This window comes from Heterodontus francisci, chromosome 3 (genome assembly GCF_036365525.1).
Source record: "Heterodontus francisci isolate sHetFra1 chromosome 3, sHetFra1.hap1, whole genome shotgun sequence".
NCBI lineage: Eukaryota > Metazoa > Chordata > Chondrichthyes > Heterodontiformes > Heterodontidae > Heterodontus > Heterodontus francisci.
Genome location: NC_090373.1, coordinates 102,265,348 through 102,291,537, shown reverse-complemented (window position 1 = coordinate 102,291,537; position 26,190 = coordinate 102,265,348). Strand labels below are relative to the sequence as shown.

Here is a 26,190-nt window from a genome sequence, read left to right as displayed (position 1 = left end):
ATTTAAAAATAAAAAATAGATCTAATTTCTTAGCACTGGATAAATCATAAGTGTACACTGTACAGTTTGTTATCCTAAAATATTGCAGTCAGCTCTTCAGTGACATTCCATTCCTCTTTGTGATCCTGTATTTTGAGGGTTGTATGCACCAACTTCCTGAAAAAGGATCAAACTGGCCACAAGAGGTTACTTGAAGTTTTATTTTAATTGCCAATAAGTGAGAAAGCTGAGCCACTGAGGAGGAAAAAAGCAGCAGAGAGAAAAACACTTGGAAAATTAAGTTTTAAAAAATAGAAAAGACAACAACTATATCTGATATAGAAGTGCAAAACCTATGAATAGGAAAGACAGTAATTTCAGGTTGCTCAGGAAAATGCTCAAGTGATGCAGCTGGCAGCAGTTCTCTCTCAGGTCCAGGACACTATGAGAAATAGGGCCATTTCAGTCTCCTGGACCTTTTGTACCATAGAATTAGCTGACTAGCTCACTAAATATTTGTCTGCAGGTTGCACCTACAGAAAGAACTGGAAAAAAAGAAAGATAGATTTGCATTTATTTAGCGCTTTTCACAACTTCACGATGCCCCAAAGTACTTTACAGCCAATTAAGTACTTTTGAAATGTAGTCACTGTTGCAATGTAGGAAATGCAGCAGCCAATTTGCACACAGCAAGATCCCACAAACAACAATGTGCTAATGACCAAATAATTTGTTTTAGTGATGTTGGCTGAGTTATAAATGTTGACGAAGAGACCTGAGAGAACTCTCAAGCTCTCCTTCAAAACAGTACCATGAGATCTGTGAGGGCAGATGGGGCCTGAGTTTACCATTTCATCCAAAAGATAGCACATCTGAACTGAACTGACAGCCTAGATTTTGTGCTCAAGTCTCTGCAGTGGACGTAACTCCATGACCTTCTGACTTAGAGGCAAAAGAGTTACCAACTGGGCCACAGCTGACACAATAGAAGACAGACATATTTAGTCACATTGGGGAAGTATAGTGCAAGGGAGCATTTAGACCAAAGTCTTCTAGAATGGGTGCTCCATTGAAGGAACTAGAACTTATGTGAAGGTGGGGGAAATTAACTAAAGGCTACGGTTATAAATTTAGACAGTTAACCAGATGAGAACATGTCGCTGCTAAGTTGAATTCTTGTATCCTTGCAGCTGTCACTGATGAATCCTTTAAGCAACTTTATGGTGCTCCACTCAATGATCTTGTGCCTCAAAAGCAGCTGGAGATGCCTTCCAGGAATTTCAAATTTTTTGAACCACAAAGTTGGACAGGGAGAAAACAGCAAGCTACCACTATGCAGGTAATACTCTCAGGAAAAATTGCACAGCTCCTGCAGGCTGATTGAGGGAGCTTCTATAGTTCTCTCAAACAACCAGGTGAAAAGCAATGTAAAAACATTCCAAAAAGCCTGCAATACCAGCAAACACCTGTCAAAGTTTCTCCAGGCTGCATGTTCCAAAGTAAAGTGCTTCCACTAATATGAACTCACAGTAGCAATAGGTAGATTTCCTCTAATTTGTCATAAGTTACACTTGTTGTGTTGGGGCCTTACGTCACAGGTTTTAGGCACTCCAACGTGATCATCCTCAGTGTAACTTATGCTAATGAGCTTATAGCAAAAGTGACAAGTGAACACATCAAAGGTGACGGATCGCAATGGAACTGCAAGTGCAGCCATTAATAAGGTGGAAAAGAGCCCACTACACAATGAATCCCAATGTCAGTATTCTAAAATTAAGCCTCAACTTACTGTTTGGAGATAGAACTTATGTAGGGCAGTTCTGTTCTACTTTTGGCATTTCCCTCCCCAGTGACAGGATTAATGATGCACAACAATAGATGACAGACTCCTAGATAATTCACAGAGGAGCCTCTGCAGTTTCTGATTCTCTTAGCTACTGTCTGCACTAATTCCAAAATTTAGCACTTTTGCTACCAATCTCTGGTGGAACATTACAAAAAAGCAAACATTTTAAAACATCATAGTGTCTCGCTGCACTGGTTCCAGCTAGCAATATGGTTGTATTCCATTAATGAAGAAAGTTGGGGAACTGGGTGGTGCAGATTAGATACTGACTTTCCAGCTCTGGGACTGAGCTTGAAATCACCAGCCTAGCCTGATGGGATGAAAGATTCCTTCATCTGCTGGCTGTAAGGGTTCTTTGTGAAATGAACATAGCCAGTCTTAATGCAGTACCCAGTGGGCATGGGTTAACAGCAAAAACACTACTCCATATTTGATGCTAATTGGCAATGTTATTCAGATAGCTGGTGCAGAAAATGAAAAATTGTCATATTGGTGTAGGGTGCTTTCTTAATGCTGTTTTTAATATTAATCATTGTATCTCCAGCTTATTATTGATGTAGGTGAAAGCAATGGCAATAGTGATTTTCATAAAGCAATTACTGTGCTTTGACCACACTCTGCGGGAACTAAAATTATTCCCTGCAGTGAAGGCAAAACTGAGATGTGGCACTGATCACTAAAATAACTGTGGGGGGGTGGTGGAGGCAGTGGGAGCAGGTGGTACAGCTAAATGCCTTTAGAAGGAACTCCAGGAATCATAAGGAACATTTTGAAATCATGATATATATTACAATGTTTGAATGGATAAAAGAAGAAGAAAACTAGAGAATGAGAGTAAAAAGTAAGTGTGTGCCAGAAGATTGCTTAAATTAGTTACCTTGCGAAATTAGCTTTCACATCCTCTGTGATGAGTAGAGTCCATAGAATCTTTTAAAATAAACTAGAAACATTTCTAATACAGAAATGTATAAATAGGCACTTGCTTGCTAGTCTTGATGATGATCAATATTGTGGCATTTTATTTTGTTTCCTGAATATGGACCACACAGCCAAGGCTGCATTTATCCCTAGTTCCTTGAGGTGGTAGTGATAGGCCTTCTTCTTGTGCTGATGGTGCTCCCACAATAGTGTTATGTATTTCCTGTATTTTGCCCAGTGATAATGAAGGAATGGTTGTTTATGTCCAAGCAGAATGGTTTATGACTTAGAGGGGAAGTTACAGCTGATGGGGTTCCCATGATGTTGTTGCTCTTGGCCTTTTCAGTGGCAGAAATTGCAAAGCTGGAAAATGTTGAAATAAGCTCAGCGAGTTTCTGCAGAACACACTGTACATACTGCAGTCATGGTGCACTGGTAGAGGTGAATACAGAGTTCTGTAGTAGGGGTGCTGATCAAGCAGACTGCTTTGCCCCGGATGGTTCTGAACTTTTTGAATGTTGTTGCACTTGAATGAATTCAGACTTCAGCCAGCTAAACTATTAAATCTATAACAGTAAGGGCCCATTCTTCTATTAACTGTAAATAAGGTGGCTTTTTTCTGTAAACACTATGTATAGTAATTACCCTAGTTCTGATAGCTTCCTCTGTTAGTTTGAACAAATTCATCAAAGCTCATTTGTAAAAGTGCTTATGAATTCATTAATATGCCAGAACTGGCTTCAGTGAAGTGCGTGCTGTGTGCATGACATGCAAATTAGCTACAGCTGATGAGTCTCATGAGGAAGTACAAATTACAGAGATAAATACTGCCAAAAATTGATATCCTTACCACATCTACAAATTTAAATGTGAATTTACTCTACTGTCCCATAATATCAATTGTTTCTTACTTCTTGCTCCATTGGTTTTACTTCTTTGAATTCTCCAGGTTTTGGTTGCTCCCTGCGCTATCATTGGTAGATAAATCCTGAATACATCTACAGTAGTGCAAAAAACAGCACCCAACCTCAAGGACTGCAGAATTCAAACAGATAAAACTAATGCATCAAGAAGAATGAAACAACTGGCACAATGGACAGTACTGGGTCTGGAAGAGTGTCGCAGAACAGCAGCAGGGAGCTTCAAGCAACAGCAAGGAGAGAAGCAGCAAAGTCAGCTAGTGGGAAAGAGACCAATGGGAAAGGAGTGAATCTGGCCAGCAAAAGAAAGGCCATTGGGAGAGCAGCAAGCGGGACAGCAGTAAAAGGTCGACAGGAGAGCACAGCAACATGCAAGGCCAATGGAAAAGTGGTCAGTGGGCGAATAGAAAGATCAGTGGGAAAATGGCTTGTGGATGACCAGAGGTTTGTGCATGATGAATTAACTGCATTTACCTGTTGAAGATGTTGTTGATCTGCCTACAGTTGCCTGACAATGGAGACCAACTTTGTAGCACTTTTCTTGGTTTACTTTCAGTGAGTACATCATTTTTTTCAAACTCTTCTATTTTTCTACAGTGATGAAACCCATTCTCAGTCGGGAAGGAGTGGGTCTATTTTATGCTATTGAATGAAATGCACCACTGGGTTAGATTGGATAGAAACAGATAACAGTATGTGAGGTAAAGTTTAACAGCATACTAAGTGATTATCTGAAAATTAATTTCCAATATGGGGTATACCCCTCTGTATGCAGCTAATTTGATGAGCCCAAACCTGCAGTTTTTGGCTGCATGTCTGCTTAGAATGTTACCTACAGTCACATGAACCAGAAGGTGGATCCAAGAGTACAGGTGAGAGAAAGGGAGCCTCCTTGTGATTAATACTTATTATGGGAGATATCAGATGGAAAAATTCTCCTGGTTTCTCTATTTTGTTTATTTTCTAGTGTTAGTCTGAGAATCAGACCATTAATTATTATAAAAATTAGTATCTTTTTGGAGGAGTATGTCAGGTTTCTCATTTTCCTGGAAAAATCCTTCTTCACCATTTTACAGTTTACTTTCTATATCAATAATCCAATGACTGATTTTTTTTTTTAAATCAATCTGTAAAGGAAAAGATCTTGAGTTCCTTATGTTTGAATGTTCCAAACATAATCTGAAGATCATACAATCTGGTATAACCACCACCTGAGGTGGTCAGGAAAGTCCTGGCCAACGTTAGCAAGTGATGGAATGTCAGTTTTTTATTTCATCAACCCAAACCCCAGCTCCATTAGAGTTCTTCTTCATCAACTATCCGAGAGACCCATCAACTATCTGTCCATGCAGTTCCCTGCAGTCTCCCCACTTGGCAACTCCAATGATGAAGGAATAGAGGAAAAAAGGTAACAGCGAAAAACAAAATAAGATCGGGAAAATGAAGGAGAAGATAAAGATCAAAGTAGAGGAGATTAATGAAGAGTGAGCCATAGAGATGAAAGGCAAGAAGAGTGAACAGAAGTCAAGGTAACAGTGTGAAATGAAAGTGGAAGAGTGAGTGAGGACAGTGTCATGAAGACCCCCACCTGCCAAGAATGAGGCATATTAAATTTGTCATTTGAACATTAATTCTAAACTGTTGCTGGAGTGAAGAAATGACTTGTTTTACAAGCAAGCACCAGCCACTTGGCTGGAAGGACATTTGCATACTCAGAGACAGTGCTTGGAGAGACAAAGAACTACTGCCTGGTCCAATTAACCCAAATGGATTTTGATCACCAGACATTAAAGGTGTAAGGAAGCTTGCATTCCAGGGTCTGCTGAGATGATAGAATCCACAAACACAGAAGTGGTTACATGACTAACCGGCTGGTCAGGCTTTTTGATTTAGACACAGGAGAGTTTGAAGACAGACTGCAGAGTGTAACTGAACCTGGAACAAGACAGCCTCTTTCCTGGCTGGCTCTCTCTCACTTTCTCACAAGCCTCCGGACCCACTGAAGACAAGAGAGAAAAGACTCCTACATCGAAACAAGTTAAAGCGTGCACTGGGACCCAACAAACAGCTAGACTTTCCGCAACCAAAGACTCAACGTCAAACTCAAAGGACCTTAACTACCAGATATTGCTTCAAAATGTTCCCCTTTATTCTTTCTACTTTTTCTGTCTCTATTTGCGTGTGTGTTTATCGCGTATGCATGCGTCACATATTCGTAGTCATTAACCAAATTAGAGTTTAAAATTATTAAACTTGCACCTTTCTTATTTAAATCTAAGAAACCCTGTCTGATTTCTTTGCCTTACAATTGGAAGGCAGTGAACAAGGATTCAAGAAGGGGGTCCTAAAAACACAGGGTTTTTAAATTAAACCCTGTTACGGTTAAACCAGGCAAAGGCTGAGAGGGAACCCCTAGATCCCTTCTCACCTGGTCTTAACAACAGAGATGAAAAGAAACAACAATGAAAAAGAGAGAGAAAAGCAGAGTAATGAAGGAGTGAAAGTGATGTTTTGTTGACTTAACGCTCCCAGTATCTTCAGCTAGAGAGGCATCAAATACTAAAGAGTTTTTTTGTTGAATAGTCCAGAATATGTTTAAGAAACTCTAAATTAGATAGCTTTTGTTCTAACTTACTATCAAGTATAGTAATTGGCTTGTGCAAGCCTTGAGCAAAGGTGGGCATAAAAAGTATAAAAATCAAGTATTATTTTTCTCAAGAGCTTTAGCACTTTGCTTCAACAAAATGAGGTATGCTCATCCCTGCACTGGATACACAGATAATGAAATTTTACACACTTTTTCAGCAAAGAGTGCTTCCTCTAAGGATGCATCTGAGCAGTGCAGAACTCATTAACAGCTGGAATCACAAACATGAAGACAAAAGGTAAAAATATATTTCTCCAAAAAGTCAAAACCTAACCTACAAAGGGCAAATCAGTCAAAGATAAGATTATGTTAATATTATTCAACCCAGGAGCAACTGTTCCTGTATATTCCAGTCTCCTTAGATTGCAGAAAGTTAGGGATCAAATATTCATCTCTCATTATCATATACTTAAAATCAGCAAACAAGTCTGAAGAGTCAGCAGTAAATGAGATTCCACTGAGATTACTAATACCTGTTAAAACTTGAAACACATTAATATGAATAATTTTTCATGAGTGAAACATATTTAATAATACTCATATGGAATTGCATATAAATAGATTTTACTCAAATGTTGATTTTCATACTTAGAACAAAAAGAATAACTAAAGGGATTCCCCCATACTCTTAATACAAAAATGCTCTAACCAAATGCTGAGCAACAGATGCATCACAGAGTGAAATGAGACAATCAAGTTATATTTTCAATTTGATTGGTGAGGCTTGAAAATCTGTCAGGCATTATCAAGCCAGCAGAAGGTGCAGAAGCAGGTGAGTTTACAATCAAAGCAGCAACGTTTATTCAATATGGCATCAAGTCTTCAAAAACTAGAAGTGTATTCAATGCAGCACAGAAGATGAAGGAGATGAAAGGTAAGTATTCAAATATTTTGTAAGAGTTTGTGTATTGGTAACAAGGGAGCATAAATTTAGGATTAGTACCAGAGGCAAAATGGAAGAGGCTAAAATATTGTTTTCATAAAAATAGTTACTAAGCTATGAAATGCATTATCACAAATGGCTATTGAAACTGAAGTTATTCACAAAGCTTATGAGGGAATTAGAGGAGTAGTTTTAGGAATTTGCACTCTCATCACAGAGTTCTGCTGATGGGAGCCCATTTTAAGAAGAAAAAAAATCAAGGGAAATGTGCACTCAAGTTTCCAATATGTTCTGAAATTAAACACACTTGACCCTTCTGTCCTTTCAGACTCCATCACCAACCTCCCTTTCTGGCAGTAAGCCAGAGTTTTGTTGTGGGCCCTATTTTGAGCAATCTCCAACGGTCCCTTTAAGGACTGCTGGTTAGACTGCACAATGCCTATAAAGTTATGTACATGTCTGTATCAGGATTACTCTCCCATTTACAGATGTCTGAAAATTGCATCAGTCAAGCCTCAGGCATCAATGGGACACCTGAGACAATCCCCCTCCTCCAAATTTTGAACATCCAGCCAGCTGTTTTTCAGACAGAAAACAAGTGACCATAAATTTCAAATCTTTCCCCATTTAGAATCTATCCAATCGGGTTTTCATTCCTTGCACAACACTGAAACTGTGTTAAACTTACCAATGACATCCTCTGCATCTATGACCATGGTGTACTCTCTCTCTCTCTCTCTCTCCTCAACCCCTCTGCAACCTTTGAGATGGTTGACAAATTATCCTCCTTCTATGCATCTCCTCCATTGTCTGGCTCACTGGAACTGATCTTACTTGGTTCCATTCTTATCTATCCAACCATAGCCAGAGCATCTCCAGCAATACCTTCTCTTCTTGTCCTTCCTCTGTTCTCTCTAGAGTGCCCTAAAGATCTATCTTTGGCCCACTCCTCTTCTTCACATACATGCTGTCCCTTGGCGATATCACTCAAAGGTCTGGAGCCAGCTTCCACATGTACACTGACGACACCCACCTCTACCTCTCCATTATACCCCTCAATTCCTCCACTGCCTATGTGACAGCCCACTCCAGGCCAATCACAGCCCTTAAGTGGCCAATTAACTTAGGACCTCCGCCCGCTTCCGCGGGTATTTTACCCTTGGCGGCCGGATGACACAAGCCTCAAAAAGCCAGGCGGCCTTCTTATGGGCTAGGGGGGACCTTCCTGATCTGTGCCCCACAGAGGGCCGCCCCCAAAGCCCGAACCATCCCCAATGCACAACACTCCCCCTGCCCCCCTTAGCGATACGCCCCCTTGCCTCACCGGGGCCCGGAAAACTTACCTTAGTTAAAAGGCAGACCTTCATCTTCCTTCCGATGGCTGGGCATAGTCCCAGCAATGGCCACCACTCCCAGTGGCGCTGCTGGGACTAAGATCTGCTGGCCCATTGATTGGCCAGCAGCTTCATTAGGAAGTCCTGCCCAAGATCAATTAAACACCTGGGGAGCAAAAAGTCCCAGTCTGGCTCCCCAGGCCTGGCGGACTTGGGTTTGCCACCGACTTTTCAACCAGTGGACGGGGCCTCCGACCCAACAAAAAATTCCGGCCCAAGTCCCACTCACCAGTCACACATGTCCCTGCTGATCTGCATTGGCTCCGAGTACCCTAATCCGTCCAATTTAAAATTTTCATCCTTGAATTTAAATCACATCATGGCCTTAGTTGTTCCTAGCTCTGTAACCTCCTTCAGCCTACCACATCCACGCTTAGAACGCATTGTTCCTCTGACTCTGTCCTCTTATCCATTCTCCCTCTCTCTTTGCTCTGCCATTAATGACTGTGCCTTCAAGCATCCAAACCCAACACTTTTGAATTCCTCTGGTTAGACCACAACTAGGGTATTATGTCCAGTTCTGATCACCACACATTAGGAAGGAAATTAATGTCCTTTTGAAGTTGCAGAGGAGAGTTACCAGAATGGTTCCTGGGATGAGGGCATTTAGCTACAAGTTAGGTTGGAGAAGCTGTGGTTGTTCTCCTTGGAGGAAAGGAGGTTGAAGGGAGATTTGATAGAGGTGTGAAAGTTTGACAATTTTATATAAGGCAGACAAAGAAAAGCTGATCCCTTTAGTTCATGGTGCAAGAACTAGGGACACAGATTTAAGATTTTGGGCAAGAGATGCAGGATATGTGAGGAAGAACTTTTTTTTTTTACACAGCGAGTGGTAATGGCCTGGACATCACTGCCTATTAGGGTGGTGGAAGCAGAGACCATCAATGATTTTAAAAGGAAATTGGATAAGGCACTTGAGGGAAATAAATTTGTAGGACTACAGGGATACAGCGGGGGCAATGGGACTGACTGGATTGCTCTACAACCGGCATGGGCTCGATGGGCCAAATGACCTCCTTTTGTGCTTTAATAATTCTACGACCTCCCTCTCCTCCTTAATACTCCTTAAAACCCAACTACTTTACCAAACTTTTGGTCATCTCTCTCCTTCTTTGCCTCAGCATCCATTTCTAATTATACATCTGAAGTGCCTTGGGACAATTTTTCAGCATTGAAGGTAAAAGAAATTTGATGTTTTGCTCATGTGCTCCACTGCACCACGAAGAATGGCTCCCTTTTATGCTAAGATTTATGTGATTCTTTATGTGAAAGGATACTTATGAAAACAAAGAGACGGACATATGGGAATGTGTGGCTAGGGAATCAAAGAATAATAGACATGAAATGATACACAGAGCAAAAGCAGGCTTGGACATGAAATGGAGTCAGTGAAATGTCAGATGTCACATGATGGTAATGAAAAAGTGTGATTTAAAAAGTGATCTGATGAGAGGAACAAAATAAAGAATGTGAGAGAGCAGATGGAAAAAGAGAATACGGGCTGGACTTAAACTGTTTGATTCACATACAGTGGAGGAGCCCAGTGGTGCATGAGGAACCTGGATGTTTCAGCAATAATTTTGTCAGTGGCTTTTTACCTCAGCCACTTCATTAGCATCTGACTTCCAGGTTTCCTGGCCAATTAGCTCGAGCAAGCATGATGACAAGCTGAATGAGCCTATTTTAGGAGAAATATTTAAAGAAGCCCTGTTAGGATAAAAGTTAAAGGATTATCCAGGTGTTTCAACAGAGGAAGGAACTGCAGCAATGGATTCAAGGTTGCAAGGCAGCATCTCGCTTCATTGCTGCCTCCCTAGAGATGATGCTGCGGGCTGTAAGGGCCACAAGGAGATTCCCTTTTCTGTTGAAGACAGTAAGAAACGTGACTGACACTCGCCCTCATCTTAATGCAATGGCACACTGAACACTCACAGTGACCCTCCACAAAAGTTGTCCATCCATCCACTCAACACATTCCATTACTTTCACTCATAGGTCTGTTTTCTCCCTCCTTGCAGGAGAAGAGAGCACAAAGGTGCTGAAGATAAGCCAAGTCTCCGCATGCCTGGTTATTGGAGACAGAAAAACGGGGGTCTCCCAAATGCCTGGTGACAGAATTAAATATCTCACAGTCACATGGCATACAACACTCACTCATGTTGACTTGATGTCAGCAGCCAGTATGATCATGTGCACAATGATGACTTAATACCTTCTAAATCAGATTTTTCATTCCCCACAGGCCCATCAAGTGTCTCCCTGGAGTTGGTCCAGGAGGAGGACGGTGACTCCTCAGAAGAGCTCAATCATTCGGAGGACTCTTCAGAAGAGGTCACTCATTTTGAGGATGCACTGTCACAGGACTCATGTAGACCATCCAGCAGCTCAGAGTATTTCTTAAATGACTAGAGGTTGGGAAACGTTTGTGTCCAAAGGGACCTGGGTGTCCTGGGTCACTAGTTACTAAAAGCTAAGATGCAGGTGCAGCAAGCAATTAGGAAGGCAAATGGTATGTTGGCCTTCATGGCAAGAGGTTTTGAGGACAGGAGTAAAGAAGTCTTGCTGCAATTGTTTAGAGCCTTGCTGAGACCGCACCTGTAGTATTGTGTACAGTTTTGGTCTCCTCATCTAAGGAAGGATATACTTGCCATAGAGGGAGTGCAATGGAGGTTCACCAGACTAATCCCTGGGATGGCGGGATTGTCTTATGAGGAGAGAGTGAAGAAACTGGGCCTGTATTCGCTACAGTTTCAGAGAATGGGAGATGATCTAATTGAAACTTACAAAATTCTTACAGGGTGGATGTAGATAGGATGTTTCCCCTGGCTGGTGAGGCTAGAAGTGGTGAACAGTCTCAGAATAAGGGGTAGGCCATTTAAGACTGAGGTGAGGAGGAATTTCTTCACTCAGAGGGTGGTGAATCTTTGGAATTCTCTACCCCAGAGGGCTGTGGAAGCTCAATCATTGAGCATGTTCAAGACAGAAATAGACAGATATCTGGATACTAATGACATCAAGGGAAATGGGGATAGCACGGGAAAATGGCATTGAGGTAGATGATCAGCCATGATCTAACTGAATGGCACAGCAGGCTCGATGGGCAGAACGGCCTACTCCTATTCCTATGTTCCTATCCACACACCTTGGTGGGACCAGCAGGACAAGTAGTTGGATCATCACATGGTGTATCACACATCACAAGTGGGCAAAAGCAATGTTGGAGACAGGGACAGCAGTGCAGAGTCCCCATTGGAGGATCCAGGATGCTCAAAGCTCTGCTCAGCTGGATGCAGATGCTGAGCTGCGGGGGCCATCGATGAAGAGGATAATTCTGGAGCAGCAGCAGAAAATATGCGAGGTGCTGTTAGTCTTTCCAGTGCAGTGCGCATGCTTGGAGAGAGATTGGAGTAGTCTGTCTCAAACATGTCTGTCATCATGCCATGATATTTCAGGCCTTCACAATGATGTGTACATCCATGGAAAGAGTGGCTATCTACATGAAGCATCAAACCTGGAAATCAAATGAGTGTATGCTTGCTCTCACCATGACTTGCACACACACAGGATTGATGAAAACTTAGCTTTGGCTCTTCAGCCCCTCACTGACGGGCAGCAAAGGGTTCTCCAGCTCATTGCTAGCTGGGACGTATGGGTGGAAGACAGGGATATGGAAGTGGGGACTCTGCTCAAAGTGCTTCCACTTCTCACCCACTGAACCCTCCCCTACCAACCACCCCCTCCTCCCGTCTCACGTCAGTGCTCCACATACTGCCTCCTATCCCGATGGTCAAGTCTGCCCCTGCACAGGTGCAGGTTGAGCAGTCTTTGGCAGGGCCCTCATAGACTTCAAAACCCAGAGGACATTAGCCAAGACACAGCAGGAGAACGAGCAGCTTGCATCTACGTCTACTGAAGCCACAGGGGTTGCGCCACATAGGAATAGTAGAAAAAGGAAGAGTAAAGAATTGTAGATGCACATGGGTATGCACGTGGGTGTTTCATACAATGTTAGACTGTTGAGTATGTTTAATTTTTCTGTACGATTAAAATTATTTGTTTGCACCATTTTTCTATGATGCCCACTTTTGCCTGCAACCTAGAAAGTGGTCTTGTCACTCGTGATGAATGGTCAGACAAGAGTTAATGATGAGCAATGGGTGTCTTGGCAGGGATGCTTTGTTGATTGTAGGACTGCTTTGTGTTGGAGGATAGTGGGGGCGGGGGAGCAAGTAGGTTCAGAGTTTGGCTGCTAGATGGATTCCCTGCTTCAGTCTTAACTAAAGCAAGCCACAATTAAGCCATCCCAGGCATCAGTAGCAGCTTTGTGCTCTGCTGCTGATGCCCTTGCCACATTAAGTCCCTCCTCCTCCTGTTCCTCATGTTGCTCCTCCTCCTCCAAAGAGACAGTGCACTTAGCACCTTCTTTCTCCTGGAGCTCCAGTCCTCGCTGCCGCACTATGTTGTGCAAGGAGCAGCACACCACTATCATTCTCAATAGCCAAGCAGGTGTATACTGAATGGTGCCCCCAGATTTGTCCAGGCACCTGAAGTACATCTTCAGCATCCCATTTGGTTGCTCAATGACAGCGCTCATGGTCAGATGGCTTCTATCGTATCTCTCCTGGGCTTCACTGTCTTGGCTTCTAACAGGTGTCATCAACCATGTCTCCAAGGAGCCAGCTGCTAACTTTGCCTTGAGGTGTGAACAGCTCAAGGAGACTTGACTGATGCAGGACAGAAGCATCATGGCAGTTCCCTGGGAATCTTGCATCGACATGCATGTTGATCTTTTTGTGGTTACACTAGAATTGCATGATGATAGACTGAAAGCCTTGGTCATTGACGAAGACGCTAGGGTGATCTGGGCACCTTGAATGCCATAGAAGAGGGATATGAGTAGCCTCTACCTCTACTGAAGCCACAGGGGTTGCACTACTTTGGAATGGTAGTAAAAGGAAGAGTAAAGAATTGTACTTGCACAAGGACATGCATGGGGGTGTTTAACACAGTTAGATTGTTAAGTATCTGCCTAATCATACAGATTGATGCGTACAATTGTAAAGTTCCTGGAACTATGGGAAGACAATCAGACCCACAAAGCTGAATGCCCACTCATTTTGCCTGACTTCATCAATTGCAAGATGCATATAATTCCCAGCCCTGGCAAACATGACATCAGATCTCATTGTAGTTGATGAGTAACAAGAATGCACTGAAGTTAAAGTGGAAATCAACAGACTGCTGCTAGCTTCCCAACACACCATCAATTTCAGCCTTTTTAACCACCCACTTCTAAACATTTTCAGGTTAAAATTCCCATTGAGAGTGAGCAGACAGAAAAAAGAGAGCAATACAAATAAAGAGAGATATAAATGTGAACGGAAAGAAAAAAATCACAAAGACATAAAAATACTGTGCACACACATTAAAAAAAAATCTAAAATGTGAAAAAAATCTCATACACATTCAGACAATGGGACAGAAAGAGAGAAATCAGTGGAAAGTCAGGGAAAAGTGTGAATAAATGAGAGAGAAAAATGGCATCTAGAGACAGCCCATGCCATCTGCTCCCACTTAGAATCATATATTCTTTCTTTGGTTGACAACATGAGGCACAATACGATTTGGGATTCTCTATGATCACCAATTTTTTTTTAAAAAGAAAATACTTTCTAGGAAAATTCACCTAAAGCCAGCACTTTGGTTCCCATCCAGATAACCTTGGAGAACCAGGGTACAAATATCCACCAGTTTAGAACAGTCCTTCCATAATCACTCGGCACTTAAGGGTGTACTTGGCACCATTCACCCCTTGTTCACACTCTGAAATTTTGCTTTTTTTATTCCTGACAGTTTTTTATTTTAGTTTGTCTCAGTTGTGCTTCCCTTTAAATGGACTTGACACATGAATAGAGTTCCTTAAAAGATTTGACTGACAACAAAATACAGAGCTTAGGCATAATATTAACTTTTATCACTGGATGATAAATAGTTGATAGGGAATTTTATACCCCACCTATTTTCTTTCCTATTGATGGGGTGTAACATAAGCAGCTGATTAGATTTTGTCCATTTTTTGCCTTGTAATACCAGTTACAATTACCCATATTTCTGAAATGAACCAGCCTTTAGGACAAGACTTTGATCTGTGCCAGGACAACCTTGTAATAGCATATGTTCAAAGTCAACTGGTCAACAGAATTCTTCTCTGACATACAAGATGGACTTAGCCTGGTTCGTAGTATCTCTTCACTACACATATATAAAAGTTTCTTTCCAAGTTCACTGAGTTAAGACCATTACCACCTTGAATTTATGACAGTTCTCAACAGGGGACCAATTGTTTAGTTTCTGCCAGAATTGAACTTCTACCAATACTAACAATTAATATGAATACCAATGTTACTTAGGAGCCAGACTATTTACCAAAATTTCAATACTCTCCTAAACCACTTTGGCATGTCAGAGCACCATGCCAACCAATATTTAACAGCTTTCTGCAAATAGTGGCCATTGTGTTCAGTTAAAATCAATTTGTTAATTTTATACTGTTATTATTCATATTTATTTCCAACAAGACTACACTACCCCATTTTGCAGTGTTCCCAAAAAAACTGTCTATAATTCCTGGAATCTCAAATATGGCATCATTTGAATAGGAATCAAACCAGAAGGAAATAGTAAATTAACAGTGAAAGACAAAGTGAATGGGGTATTTAGAGAAAAGATGGATAAAGTATAACAGTATAAAGTGCATTTTGCTTTTTGTTTTTATACAGATCATTCCTCAACATTTCCTTTTGAACCCAAATTCCATGCAAATTACTAAGATTCCTTGTTTTCCAATTTTTGCCTATTTTATGTAAGAAATTCTGATTTGCTTATTCAGATCAGGGTCCTACCCACCAGGTGTAGGTCCCTGATGTGAAATTATACAGCAACCAGGTGGAGCTTGCACTGGTTCTTCCAGGTATAAAGCGGCTTAATGGAGGCCGTTAAAAAAAGCCCAGAAAATCCAAAATGTTTTTATATTTTGTGTTATCAAAAAGGAGCAATAGAGCTCCTCCTAGCTCCACAAAAGCAACCGTCTTCGCAGCATCTCAGCTGGTCAAAATTGCTGCCATTGGCATAGATGAGTTGCTTCCAGTGGCCTGCTTGGCACCCACAGATCACACATTAAGTGCAGATATGACCCAGTGCCAAATTTGGTACTGGCCTCATATTGGCACAGACCAGTGTGTGGGATAATTACTCCACCGACTTGTCATTCATTTTGGGTGCAAGGCCAATTTCTACCCCATTGTTTTTGAGAAAACTGGAAAGCAAAAATGCCCGAGGAAACTACAAAAAGAGGCTTCTCAGAACCTCATAAATTACACTTTCAAAAACATTTGGGAATTAGCATAGAGTCTGACTAAGCCTGTAAATTACAGCTGGCAATATTAGAGTGAACATTTAACTCATATGTATGGCAACTTTTAACTGATCCATAAACCTATTTAAAGTAAATGAGTTAAAGTAATAGACAGAGAAATGTTAAGTTCTTCAACTAACATCACCAAAGATGATTTATGAGCTTATAGTGTCATATGTTTTCGTCTATTTATGAACCTGTAATAGGGTAGGAATGGTCAACATTACTTGCCTCTTTTATTTTGTCCAGTTCATTTTGTAAAGCTTGTTTGGTAATTTCAGCTTCTATTAACTGCTGACGTAAGGTTTCATTTTCTTCCTCTGTTTTGGTGCGTTTTTCTTCTACGTTTTCCAATTCGTGGTGCAGTCGGACAGATACGTCTTTGGCAACCTATAAGTGGTGGCAACAGTAAATGGCATCAACATCACATAAAAAAAACAGGCATACCTGCTTTAAAATGGATGCAAATTGCTTAAAGACCGTTATCTCAGAGGTAGAGATTATTTTTATCTTTAGTAACTTCAGTAACCTCATGACATGTAACAGATTTTTAAAAGTAAGTTGACCTTGAGGTCTTGTTCCAGGCTTCTCAGGAGCTCATTGTCCATCTCGCCAGTTTGGGCGAATCTCATCCTTTTCCTCTCCGTCTTCCGCAGGCGGTATTGCAGAATCCGGCAGTTCTTGTTGGCCCGCTCCAGCTCTCGGCGGAGGTCCTGGAGCTGGCAGGCATCCTCCTCGTAGAAACTGTCCCTCATTTCGTCCATTTCGTTTCGCATTTCCTCGATCTCGGTCTGACAAAATAAAGCTTTCTTTGAAAAACATGGTTTCAATTGCATAGTAAAATCAAAACAAAAAAAAAAGATCTGGGACAGGCGTTTCCCAACACAATGACCATACTGCAAATTGTCAACATCACCTCCTGGGTGATCAATGCAGTTTCAGGCCCAGAGGGAATGAAGCCTCTTCCCCTCAAAGCCTGTGGTGTTTTCTTTTTGTTGTGTGGTTGCATTCTGTCCGTTCCCAAGCAAAGACCCCCATTCCCCCTCCCCCACCAATCTCTACATGCAAGGTGCCAGATGCGGCCCCTACCTTGAGGCCCAGGTTTTCCGAGCGCAGTTTCTCGACCTCCTGTTGCAGGCTCTTTTCTTGCTCTGTCATTGTCTCCATGTTGGATTCGCCCGCCGCCCTCTCCCTCTCCCTCTCGGGCTCCGGTGGCTGCGCCGCTGCACTTTTTGTGTGCATTATAGCAGGACCGGGCGGCGGCACCGATCCCGCGCCGTCAGTCTGAAGGCCGGCACCGGCACCCTCCGGCTCCGCGGCCGGAGGCGGGCAGTTGCTGTCCGCCTCCCCTCCTCCGCCCGCCTGCTGCTCGCCTTGTTTCCCTCGCGGCGTCTTGGACGCACCGTCTGCTTTCTCGGGAGGGCACCCTGCACGGCCACTCCTAGCAAGGGGAAAATCCGAGTTCTTCCTTTGGGCGAATTGGCAGCTTTCCGCCTCCACCTTCCTGATGTCCTCGGGCGCGGCTCCCTCCTTTTCAGCACCAAGAGGGCGGACAGCAGCACCGGCTCGGCTTGGCTTCTCTTTGACGTTTGCAGCTACCTGGCTGGAAACACGGCTCGGGTGGTAACCCTGCTTCAGTGCATTCGATTTGGCACCAATCGAAGTCTTTATGGAAGGTCTGGAGTTAATATCCCGGAACCTAGCCGGCGAAGAAGCTCGCTGCTGTTTCTTATTGTGCGAATGCTGTCGGTTTTCAGCAGCGCCACTGGCTGGGTTCATGGTGTTATTGTCATCTAAATGCGATTCTCAGCCAGCTCCATCTATACCCCTTAGATTGTTATCCACTTCCGGGCTGAAGAAAATATCAATTTACAACAAAACAGACCCCTGTAATTACAAAATAACAAGAAAGCTTACTATATCACGTGTGACTGTATTCCTTGCAAGCTATTTCAAAGGAAAATGCAACCGGGGAAGTTAAATATAATAAATATAAATCGGATTACTGCATCTTTTTCAGGGTGGAAGTCTCGGGAGATGGCTACAACAGTCCAGTTAGTAACTATGTTTGTAATTTGAATGCGATTTTTAATCTGCACCATAAAGCAGGACATCAGGAATCATTGGGTTATATAAAGCATAATATTATAATTTTCACTGCTCCGCAAGTGCACTGAAGCTAGGAGTAAGGTGGAAACCCAATTAATTCTGCATCGTTTGGTGGTACTAAGAATGTCTGTTAGCTTTAAACAACTATTATTTTGTCACTAAAAGTATGAAAAAATTAATATCTGAAAACAGTATATAAAGGTGATATAGCTTTATTGTCAAGTTACAAGAAACCAGAACTAAAAAAAAATCTTTCACCTATGAAAGTTCAACAAAATCTGTAGACATAAATCATTGAAAAGGATCATTTTGCCTGGAGTCCAAGTTAAACTGATGTTTTATAATATGCCGTTACCCCTTGCAGGAATTGATAAGGTGAATTCTGTTCCACCGTTAGCTCCATACTGCAAAATTATGGAATTAATATTTAAATATTGCATTTTCAAACTGGAGTTCCTGAAGCCATCAAATTTCTTCCATCCACCATTAAATTGTTTGTTTCCTTATTCACATAGTATTCTTGTCACTACATACTAATATTTTCTCCAATAATTGCATTGTTTTCTTTTGGGTGGGTGGCATTATCTTTTGGAAATTAGGTCAGCAGGTTCCCAATAGTGTATCATTTTTTTGGAAGGAGATGCCTGAAATATGTCAATATTTCCAGTTGTCACAGAGTATACTGATATTTGAGGTTACCAGTAATGTTTGATACCAGAGGAAATTGCAACTAGTTTTAAAATGTCAGTAGTTGCAGAAGCGTATTGTGTATTGATATTTGCAGGGAGTCGCTTACATAGAAAAGCTTTACAATCACTGCATTAACTTACCTTCATGCTTTATCTTCCATACTTAAACAGGAACTTTGTCTCAAAATTAGTCAGCCATTTTTGCTCCCACATGACAATATTGAACACAGTAATCTAACTCTGATCTAACCACTGCCTTGTGCAAAATGATCATATCCTCTTTGCTTGTGTCCTCAATGTGCCTGCTTATAATTCCTAGGAATTATATGTGGCACTCCTGTTTCTCCATTCCTCCACACCCTTCAGGGTCTTTCCATTAGGCACATATATTCATTCTTTGTTTATCCTCTCCAAATGTATTATGTGTCTCAGATCTGCCACTTGTCTGCCCATCCAGCTAACTTGCCCTTATCATACTGAAGACACATAGTCCTCTTCATAGCTTATTAACCCATCCACTTTTGTGTCATCAGCAAATCTTAACATATGCTCCCATGCCCAAGTCTAAATCATCAATTGAGAACAAAAGTGGACCAGCACTGACCTCTCAAAATAAACAGCCCTTCTTTAATTAAAGCAACACTCATTTACCTGTACTCTTTCCTGTTTGTCAACCAACTTTCTATCCATGCTGTTCATTTCTTCATATGCCATATGCCTGAATTTTGTAACAAGGCCCAGTAAGACACCTTATCAAATACATTCTAACAATCTGTAGACATTGCATCTACTGTATTCACCTTATCTATACAATCAAAAACTCTACTAAGTTTGCCAAAATTAACTCATGTTTAACAAATCCTTGCTGGCTATCATGGATTGTTCCAGACAATCCTGAATACATTAATTTGATCTTGAATTATGGATTTGAGGAGTAGACGCACAACAGATGTTAGACTGATTTGTGACCTGATCTAACGTTCTTTACTTTCTTGAAGCGAAGTAATACAATTCTCCAGTCCTCCAGCATAATTTACATATTGAAGGGGGAATGAAAAAATTGTGATCAGCCCCTCAGCTATGTCCTTTCTGCCATCCTCCAACAAGGAATACTGCCATCAGAACTGAGTGACTTATTTACAATGAGGAGTGCATGCCATCAGGACAGCAACTTACCCCCTGATACAAGTAAAGGAATTGGTTCTGAAGAAGTAACAGTTCTTCTATAGTTTCCTGAATGCACCTATAATCTCACTTTCAACATTATTTGTAAAAACTGGAACATACTCATTTAATTTCTGTGCCATATCTTCATCTTATTTATTTATTTTATTTATTTAGAGATACAGCACTGAAACAGGCCCTTCGGCCCACCGAGTCTGTGCCGACCAAGAACCACTCATTTATACTAACCCTACAGTAATCCCATATTCCCTACCACCTACCTACACTAGGGGCAATTTACAATGGCCAATTTACCTATCACCTGCAAGTCTTTGGCGGTGGGAGGAAACCGGAGCACCCGGCAAAAACCCACGCAGACACAGGGAGAACTTGCAAACTCCGCACAGGCAGTACCCAGAATTGAACCCGGGTCCCTGGAGCTGTGAGGCTGCGGTGCTAACCACTGCGCCGCCCATCTTCTACAACCAGATTCCCCTTTTCATCACAAAGGCACTTCACCTCTTTTATTACTTCTGGAATAATTAATATTTCACAAGTATTAACTATGATTATCTTATCTCTAAACAGATCCCTGAATAATAAATATTTTTTCAGTATAGAAGTAACTCTTCACGCAAGTGTTATACGTTCCCTATTTCTTCCTGAAGTAGTATAGAATCATAGAATTGTTACAGCACAGGAGGCCATTCGGCTCATTGTGTCTGTGCTGGCTCTCTGAAGGAACAATTCACCTGGTGCCACTCCTTGGAGACCTGCACACTCTTCCTTTTCATATAACAATCCAATTCCCTCTTGAATGCCTCAATTGAACCGGTCTACACCACACTCTCATGCAGTACATTCCAGATCCTAACCACTTGCTGCATGAAAAGGTTTTTCCTCATGTCGCCATTGCTTCTTTTGCCAATTACCTTAAATCTGTGTCATCTGGTTCTTGATCCTTCCACCAATGGGAACAGTTTCTCCCTATCCTGTCAAGAGCCCTCATGATTTTGAACACCTCCAACAAATCTGCTCTCAACCTTCTCTTCTCCAAGGAAAACACTTTCTCCAGTCTATCCATGGAGTTCCTCATCCCTAGAACCATTCTCGTGATTTTTTTCTGCACCCTCTCTAATGCCTTCACATCCTTCCTAAAGTGTGGTGACCAGAACTGGACACAATATTCCAGTTGAAGCCAAATCAGTGTTTTATACAACATAGCATCTTGCTTTTTATTCTATGTCCCTATTGATAAGGCCTAGGATTCTGTAAGCTTTATTAGCTGTGCTTTCAACCTGTCTTGCCACCTTCAATGATTTATGCACATATATACCAAGGTCTCTCTGCTCCTGCACCCCCTTTATTTTGTATTGCGTCTCCTCATTCAATCAAAATGAATCATCTCACACTTCTCGGCATTAAATGTCATTGGCCACTTGTCCACCCATTCCATCAACCTGTCTATATCCTTTTGAAGTCCTACACTATCCTCCTCACAGTTCACAATACTTCTGAGTTTTGTATCATCTGCAAATTTTGAAATTATCCCCTGTACACCAAGGTCTGGGTCATTAATATATATCAGGAAGAGCAGGGGTCCTTACATTGTGACCCCTGGGGAGCTCCACTATAAAGTTTCCTCCAGTCCAAAAGACAACCATCAACCACTACACTCTGTTTCCTGTCACTCAGCCAATTTTCTATCCATTTTGCTACTGTCTCTTTTATTCCATGGGCCCTAACTTTGATGACGAGCCTGCTATGTGGCACTTTCTTAAATACCTTTAGGAAGTTCATGTACACACATTAACAGTATTACCCTCATCAATGCTCTTGGTTAATTCATCAAGAAACTCAAGCAAGTTTAACATGATTTGCCCTTATCAAATCCATGCTGACTTTCCTTAATTAACCTGCATTTGTCCAAGTGATTATTAACTTTGTCCCAAATTATTGTTTCTAGAAGCTTCCCCACCAGCAAGGTTAAACTGACTGGCCTGTAGTTGCTGGGATTATCTTTACACCCTTTTTTGAACAAGGGTGTTAACATTAAAATTGCCACCTTCTAGAGTTAATGTTGATGTACCAATATGCTGGAGTACAGATTCATACTAACAGGATACAGTCTTATCCCTGTGATTCCACACATAATGAATTGCCAGTGTCTGTTGAATTATGTTTGAGAGGTCTGAGAAGACATGAGACATTCTCTGAAATACAGGGCAGAATAAAATAGCCCAAACATTATAACTACTATGGACTGGGTGAATAGCACCATTTGTGATTATCAGGAGCAGGGTATCTGAGATCTCAACTAAGCAAAGATGCAAAGCACCCAGAAAGGGAGAAATTAAAGCAAGAAATTTTTTTGAAAAATTCAAGTTTTGAATGAATTTATAAAAAAGCAAAGGCTAATCATATATAATTTAATATTTAAATGATTTTGCCTGTCCTCAGGATGTCCCAAAACACTGAAGTATTTTAGAAGTGTACTCATTGTTGTAACATTGGCATGCAAGAAGTTGAGCAAGACAGAACATTTAAATAAATGAAGAATTTATAGGGTAAATTCACCAATACAATACTTCTATTGGGTAGGTATGCTCAAAGGGGCTATGGGTCAGAGAATCAGCCCTACACTGTTGTAGCCCCATTTTGGACTCATATTCCCTATCAGCATGGCTCCCCACAGGGAATGCAGACATGGTGAATTTTCCAATTGTGTAAGGTTAGAAATCAATTTGTTCATGGTGTTATGTTACAGAAAACTAGTCCTGCATGGCAACAAGAATGGATTGTACCACTTTGGCAAGAATCATATATGGAGCAACATAGAGGTTTTAAAACAATTTTCATGCATCACACAAGCATACAAATTGGGAGCATAAGTAGGCCATTTGGCCCCTCGAGCCTGCTTCGCCATTCAATAAGATCATGGCTGATCTGTGTCTCAAATTCCACACTCCCATCTACCCCCAATAACCGTTGATTCCCTTGACCAACAAGAATCTATCTACCTCTGCCTTAAAAATATTCAATGACCCTGCCTCCACCACCTTCTGAAGCAGAGAGTTCCAAAGTCACAACGCTGAGAGAGAAAATTTCTCATCTCTGCCCTAAAAGGTCGACCCTAATTTTAAAACAGTGCCCCCTAGTTCTGGACTCCCCCATACAAGGAAACAGCCTTTCCACATCCACCTTGTCAACACTGTTCAAGATCTTATAAACATCAATCAAGTCTCCCCTCAGTCTTCTAAACTCCAGTGAAAACAAGCCCAGTCTGTCCAACCTTTCCTCATAAGACAACCCACTCATTCCAGGTATCAATCTAGTAAAGCTCCTCTGAACTGCCTCCAATGGATTTACATCCTTCTGTAAATAAGGAGACCAAAACTGCACAAGACAGTATTCGAGATGTGGTCTCACCAATGCCCGATATAAAGTATAACATCCTTACTTTTATTTTCAATTCATCTCGTAATAAAGGATAGCATTCCATTATCCTTCTTTATTACTTGCTGTACCTGCATACTAACTTTTTATGACTCATGCACTAGAACACTTAGATGCCTCTGCACCTCGGAATTCTCAGTCACTCTCCGTTTAAGTAATACTCTGCTTTTTTATTCTTCCTGCCAAAGTGAACAACTTCATATTTTTATACATTATACTCCACCTGCCATATTTTGGCCCACTCACTCAACCTATCTGTATCGGTCTGCAACTTCCTTATGGCCTCTTCACAACATACTTTCCTACCTATCTTTGTGTCATCTGCAAATTTAGCTACCACGCCATCACTCCCCTCATCTAACTCATTGATATAAATTGTAAAAAGTTGAGGCCCCAGCACAGACCCCTACAGGACTCCACTCATCACATCCTGCCAATCAGAAAAGGACCTATTTACGCATATTCTCTGTTTTCTGCCAGCCAGCCAGTCAATCTTCTATCTGTGCTCATATGTTACCCCCTACACCATGAGCTCCTACTTTGTGCAATAATGTTTTATGTGGCACCTTGTCAAATGCCTTCTGGAAATCCAGGTACAGTACGTCAACAGGCTCCCCTTTATCCATGGCACATGTTACTCCTTCAAAGAAATCCAATCAATTGGTTAAACATGATTTCCCTTTCACAAAACCATGCTGACTATTCCCAATTACCTTGAGTTTTTCTAAGTGCCCAGCTATAGTCTCCTTAATGATCGAGTCACTGAAATAAATTTACTTGTATTAGGACTGCATTTATGTGAATTGTTCTCATGTCCAAGATAGACACTTAAAAATTCTATGTGATACAGCAATCATGAGAGTTCAGCATATCCTGACCTCTATTAAAGTTAACCAGATAAACGAAAACATTATCTAATAACCATATTTCTTTACTATTTGTGACTGAATAATTTACAAAGAAATTTCAAATGGCTGGAATGCCACGGTGTACTGCAGAGGTCCTTCCATCATGCTGGAAGTGGACATCCATCATATAGCTCATGATGAAACTCTGAGACTTGGGACGAAAAGCTGGTGATAGGCATTGACTGGAGGCCAGGTACGAGAACATGTGCTATATATCCAAAATTTCATACCTACCATCCTTGTGTTGCAGAAACAAGTAGATGCTGCTGAAGCTCCACACCTCCAACTGGTAAAACCATTATTTGATGGAGCACGATATGTGGTCAAAAGGATAGCAGCAACACACTCGTATTTTATGGCAAGTTGTGCTGCTCACTATGCTGATCAGAAGAAATTCCTTGTACCTCTGCCTGTTTCGCAAGAGCTCAAATCAAAGTTGATAATTTGTCTAACGACCAGCTGACAACTATCTACCTTGGGGTGGAAGAGGCATAGGCAATTTCCTTTGTGGTTTAGGTATCTCCAAAACAGCAAGCCTGGTAACAAGAAACTGAAACCGTCAACTATCTGTGTCAGACCTGACAGCCTGATATCCAAGCCAGCTAAGTCCAAAGTACTCCATGGCACTATTGGCGACTGAAGCTCACTAATGAGAATTTGAGAATTGGAAGGATAGTCACTGAAGGTTGGAATTTTTCCCACTCAGCTCCAGAATCCTACAAGCCAATGCTCTAATGGAGAGGGATATATAAGCAGCAAAAGGAATCTTACCAGTGCTCTGTGCTGCTCACCTGCATAGTTTTAGTTGGCTAATTTCAGCAGCATTCCTATGCATACTTTGGGTTCCCTAAACCTTTCCTTTAGTGAACCTGCCCTTGTGCATGGGTAAGTTGCGTATATTCTTGTGAAGAAAGGCAGGACAGAATGTGCACTCATAGCAGAAATTCAACGAATGTGGATTTCGCAGTTGTTTGGCTTGCAGACTTTTAAGCATGGTGATGGGTTTCCATACATTCCAGAAAAACACACAATTAATCTCATTATTAAATTTGATGTCCCTATCCCCGGTGACAGCCATTGTCTTTCTCTGTTGGGCTGCTGCTCTTCCTCCCTCAGCACCAGGAAGGACATCACTACACACCAGCCCATATTCCTCCCTTCCCACTCATGGACCACCTTTACATGCACCATCCTTGCTACTCACAATTCCAACACCCTGCAAGAGATCCATTCCGATCAGTTTGTTAAACCACTGTGGCACAAAAGCAATCTCCTTTGGATATCCCAGCAAAAATGTGGCTATACAGCTGTAAAACTAAGTCATTACTAAGGTAGTCTGGCTGGTGATCAAGTCATTGGCCAGTAGAGTTTTTTTTTTAAAAAGGTACATCAGAGACATTAAATCCTCCCAACAACTATGTTGTGAAAGGATTGGAGTAGATATTTTGGATGTTACAGTTTAAAAGGCATGAAACATCTTGTCATTTCATGATACAAAAGAGGTTACCCATTTTCTCAAGAATCATTTTTAGAAATTGACATTGCTGTTCAGAACACAAATGTCACATGAAATATGTTGGTTACCATCTTGTCTCAAAGCTCTGGAAAGGGGTGCGGCGCGGTGGGCGGAGATACTGGGTCGAATATTTCGATATTGAGAATAATAGAAAGTAAACCCTAGATTAGGTGAATATTTTAATTCTTCCTGCTGATGTATTTTTAACGATAAAAATTGAAAATTTCCTAATTCCTCCATTTCCTAAAGCAGCGAAAATTATTTCTTCTTTGGCGTCCTCCTCGAACAGGGGACATAACGCGGCGTCTCTGCAGCTGCTATTGTGCTAAGTGATGTAGCAGCCAAAT

General features: G+C 41.5%; 1 protein-coding gene across 1 annotated transcript in view; it reads right to left on the bottom strand.

Moving 5' to 3' along the window:
* LOC137367128 (microtubule cross-linking factor 3) overlaps positions 1-17,780 on the bottom strand; it is a 64,737-nt gene extending 46,957 nt beyond the window's left edge. The window contains exons 1-3 of the mRNA XM_068028566.1: positions 17,091-17,780; positions 16,568-16,792; positions 16,233-16,391 (exon numbers count right to left, since the gene is read on the bottom strand). Of these exons, the coding sequence (XP_067884667.1) occupies positions 16,233-16,391; positions 16,568-16,792; positions 17,091-17,780 (1,074 nt within the window). The remainder of the gene's footprint in view (positions 1-16,232; positions 16,392-16,567; positions 16,793-17,090) is intronic.
* Between the last annotated feature and the right edge of the window lie 8,410 nt (positions 17,781-26,190).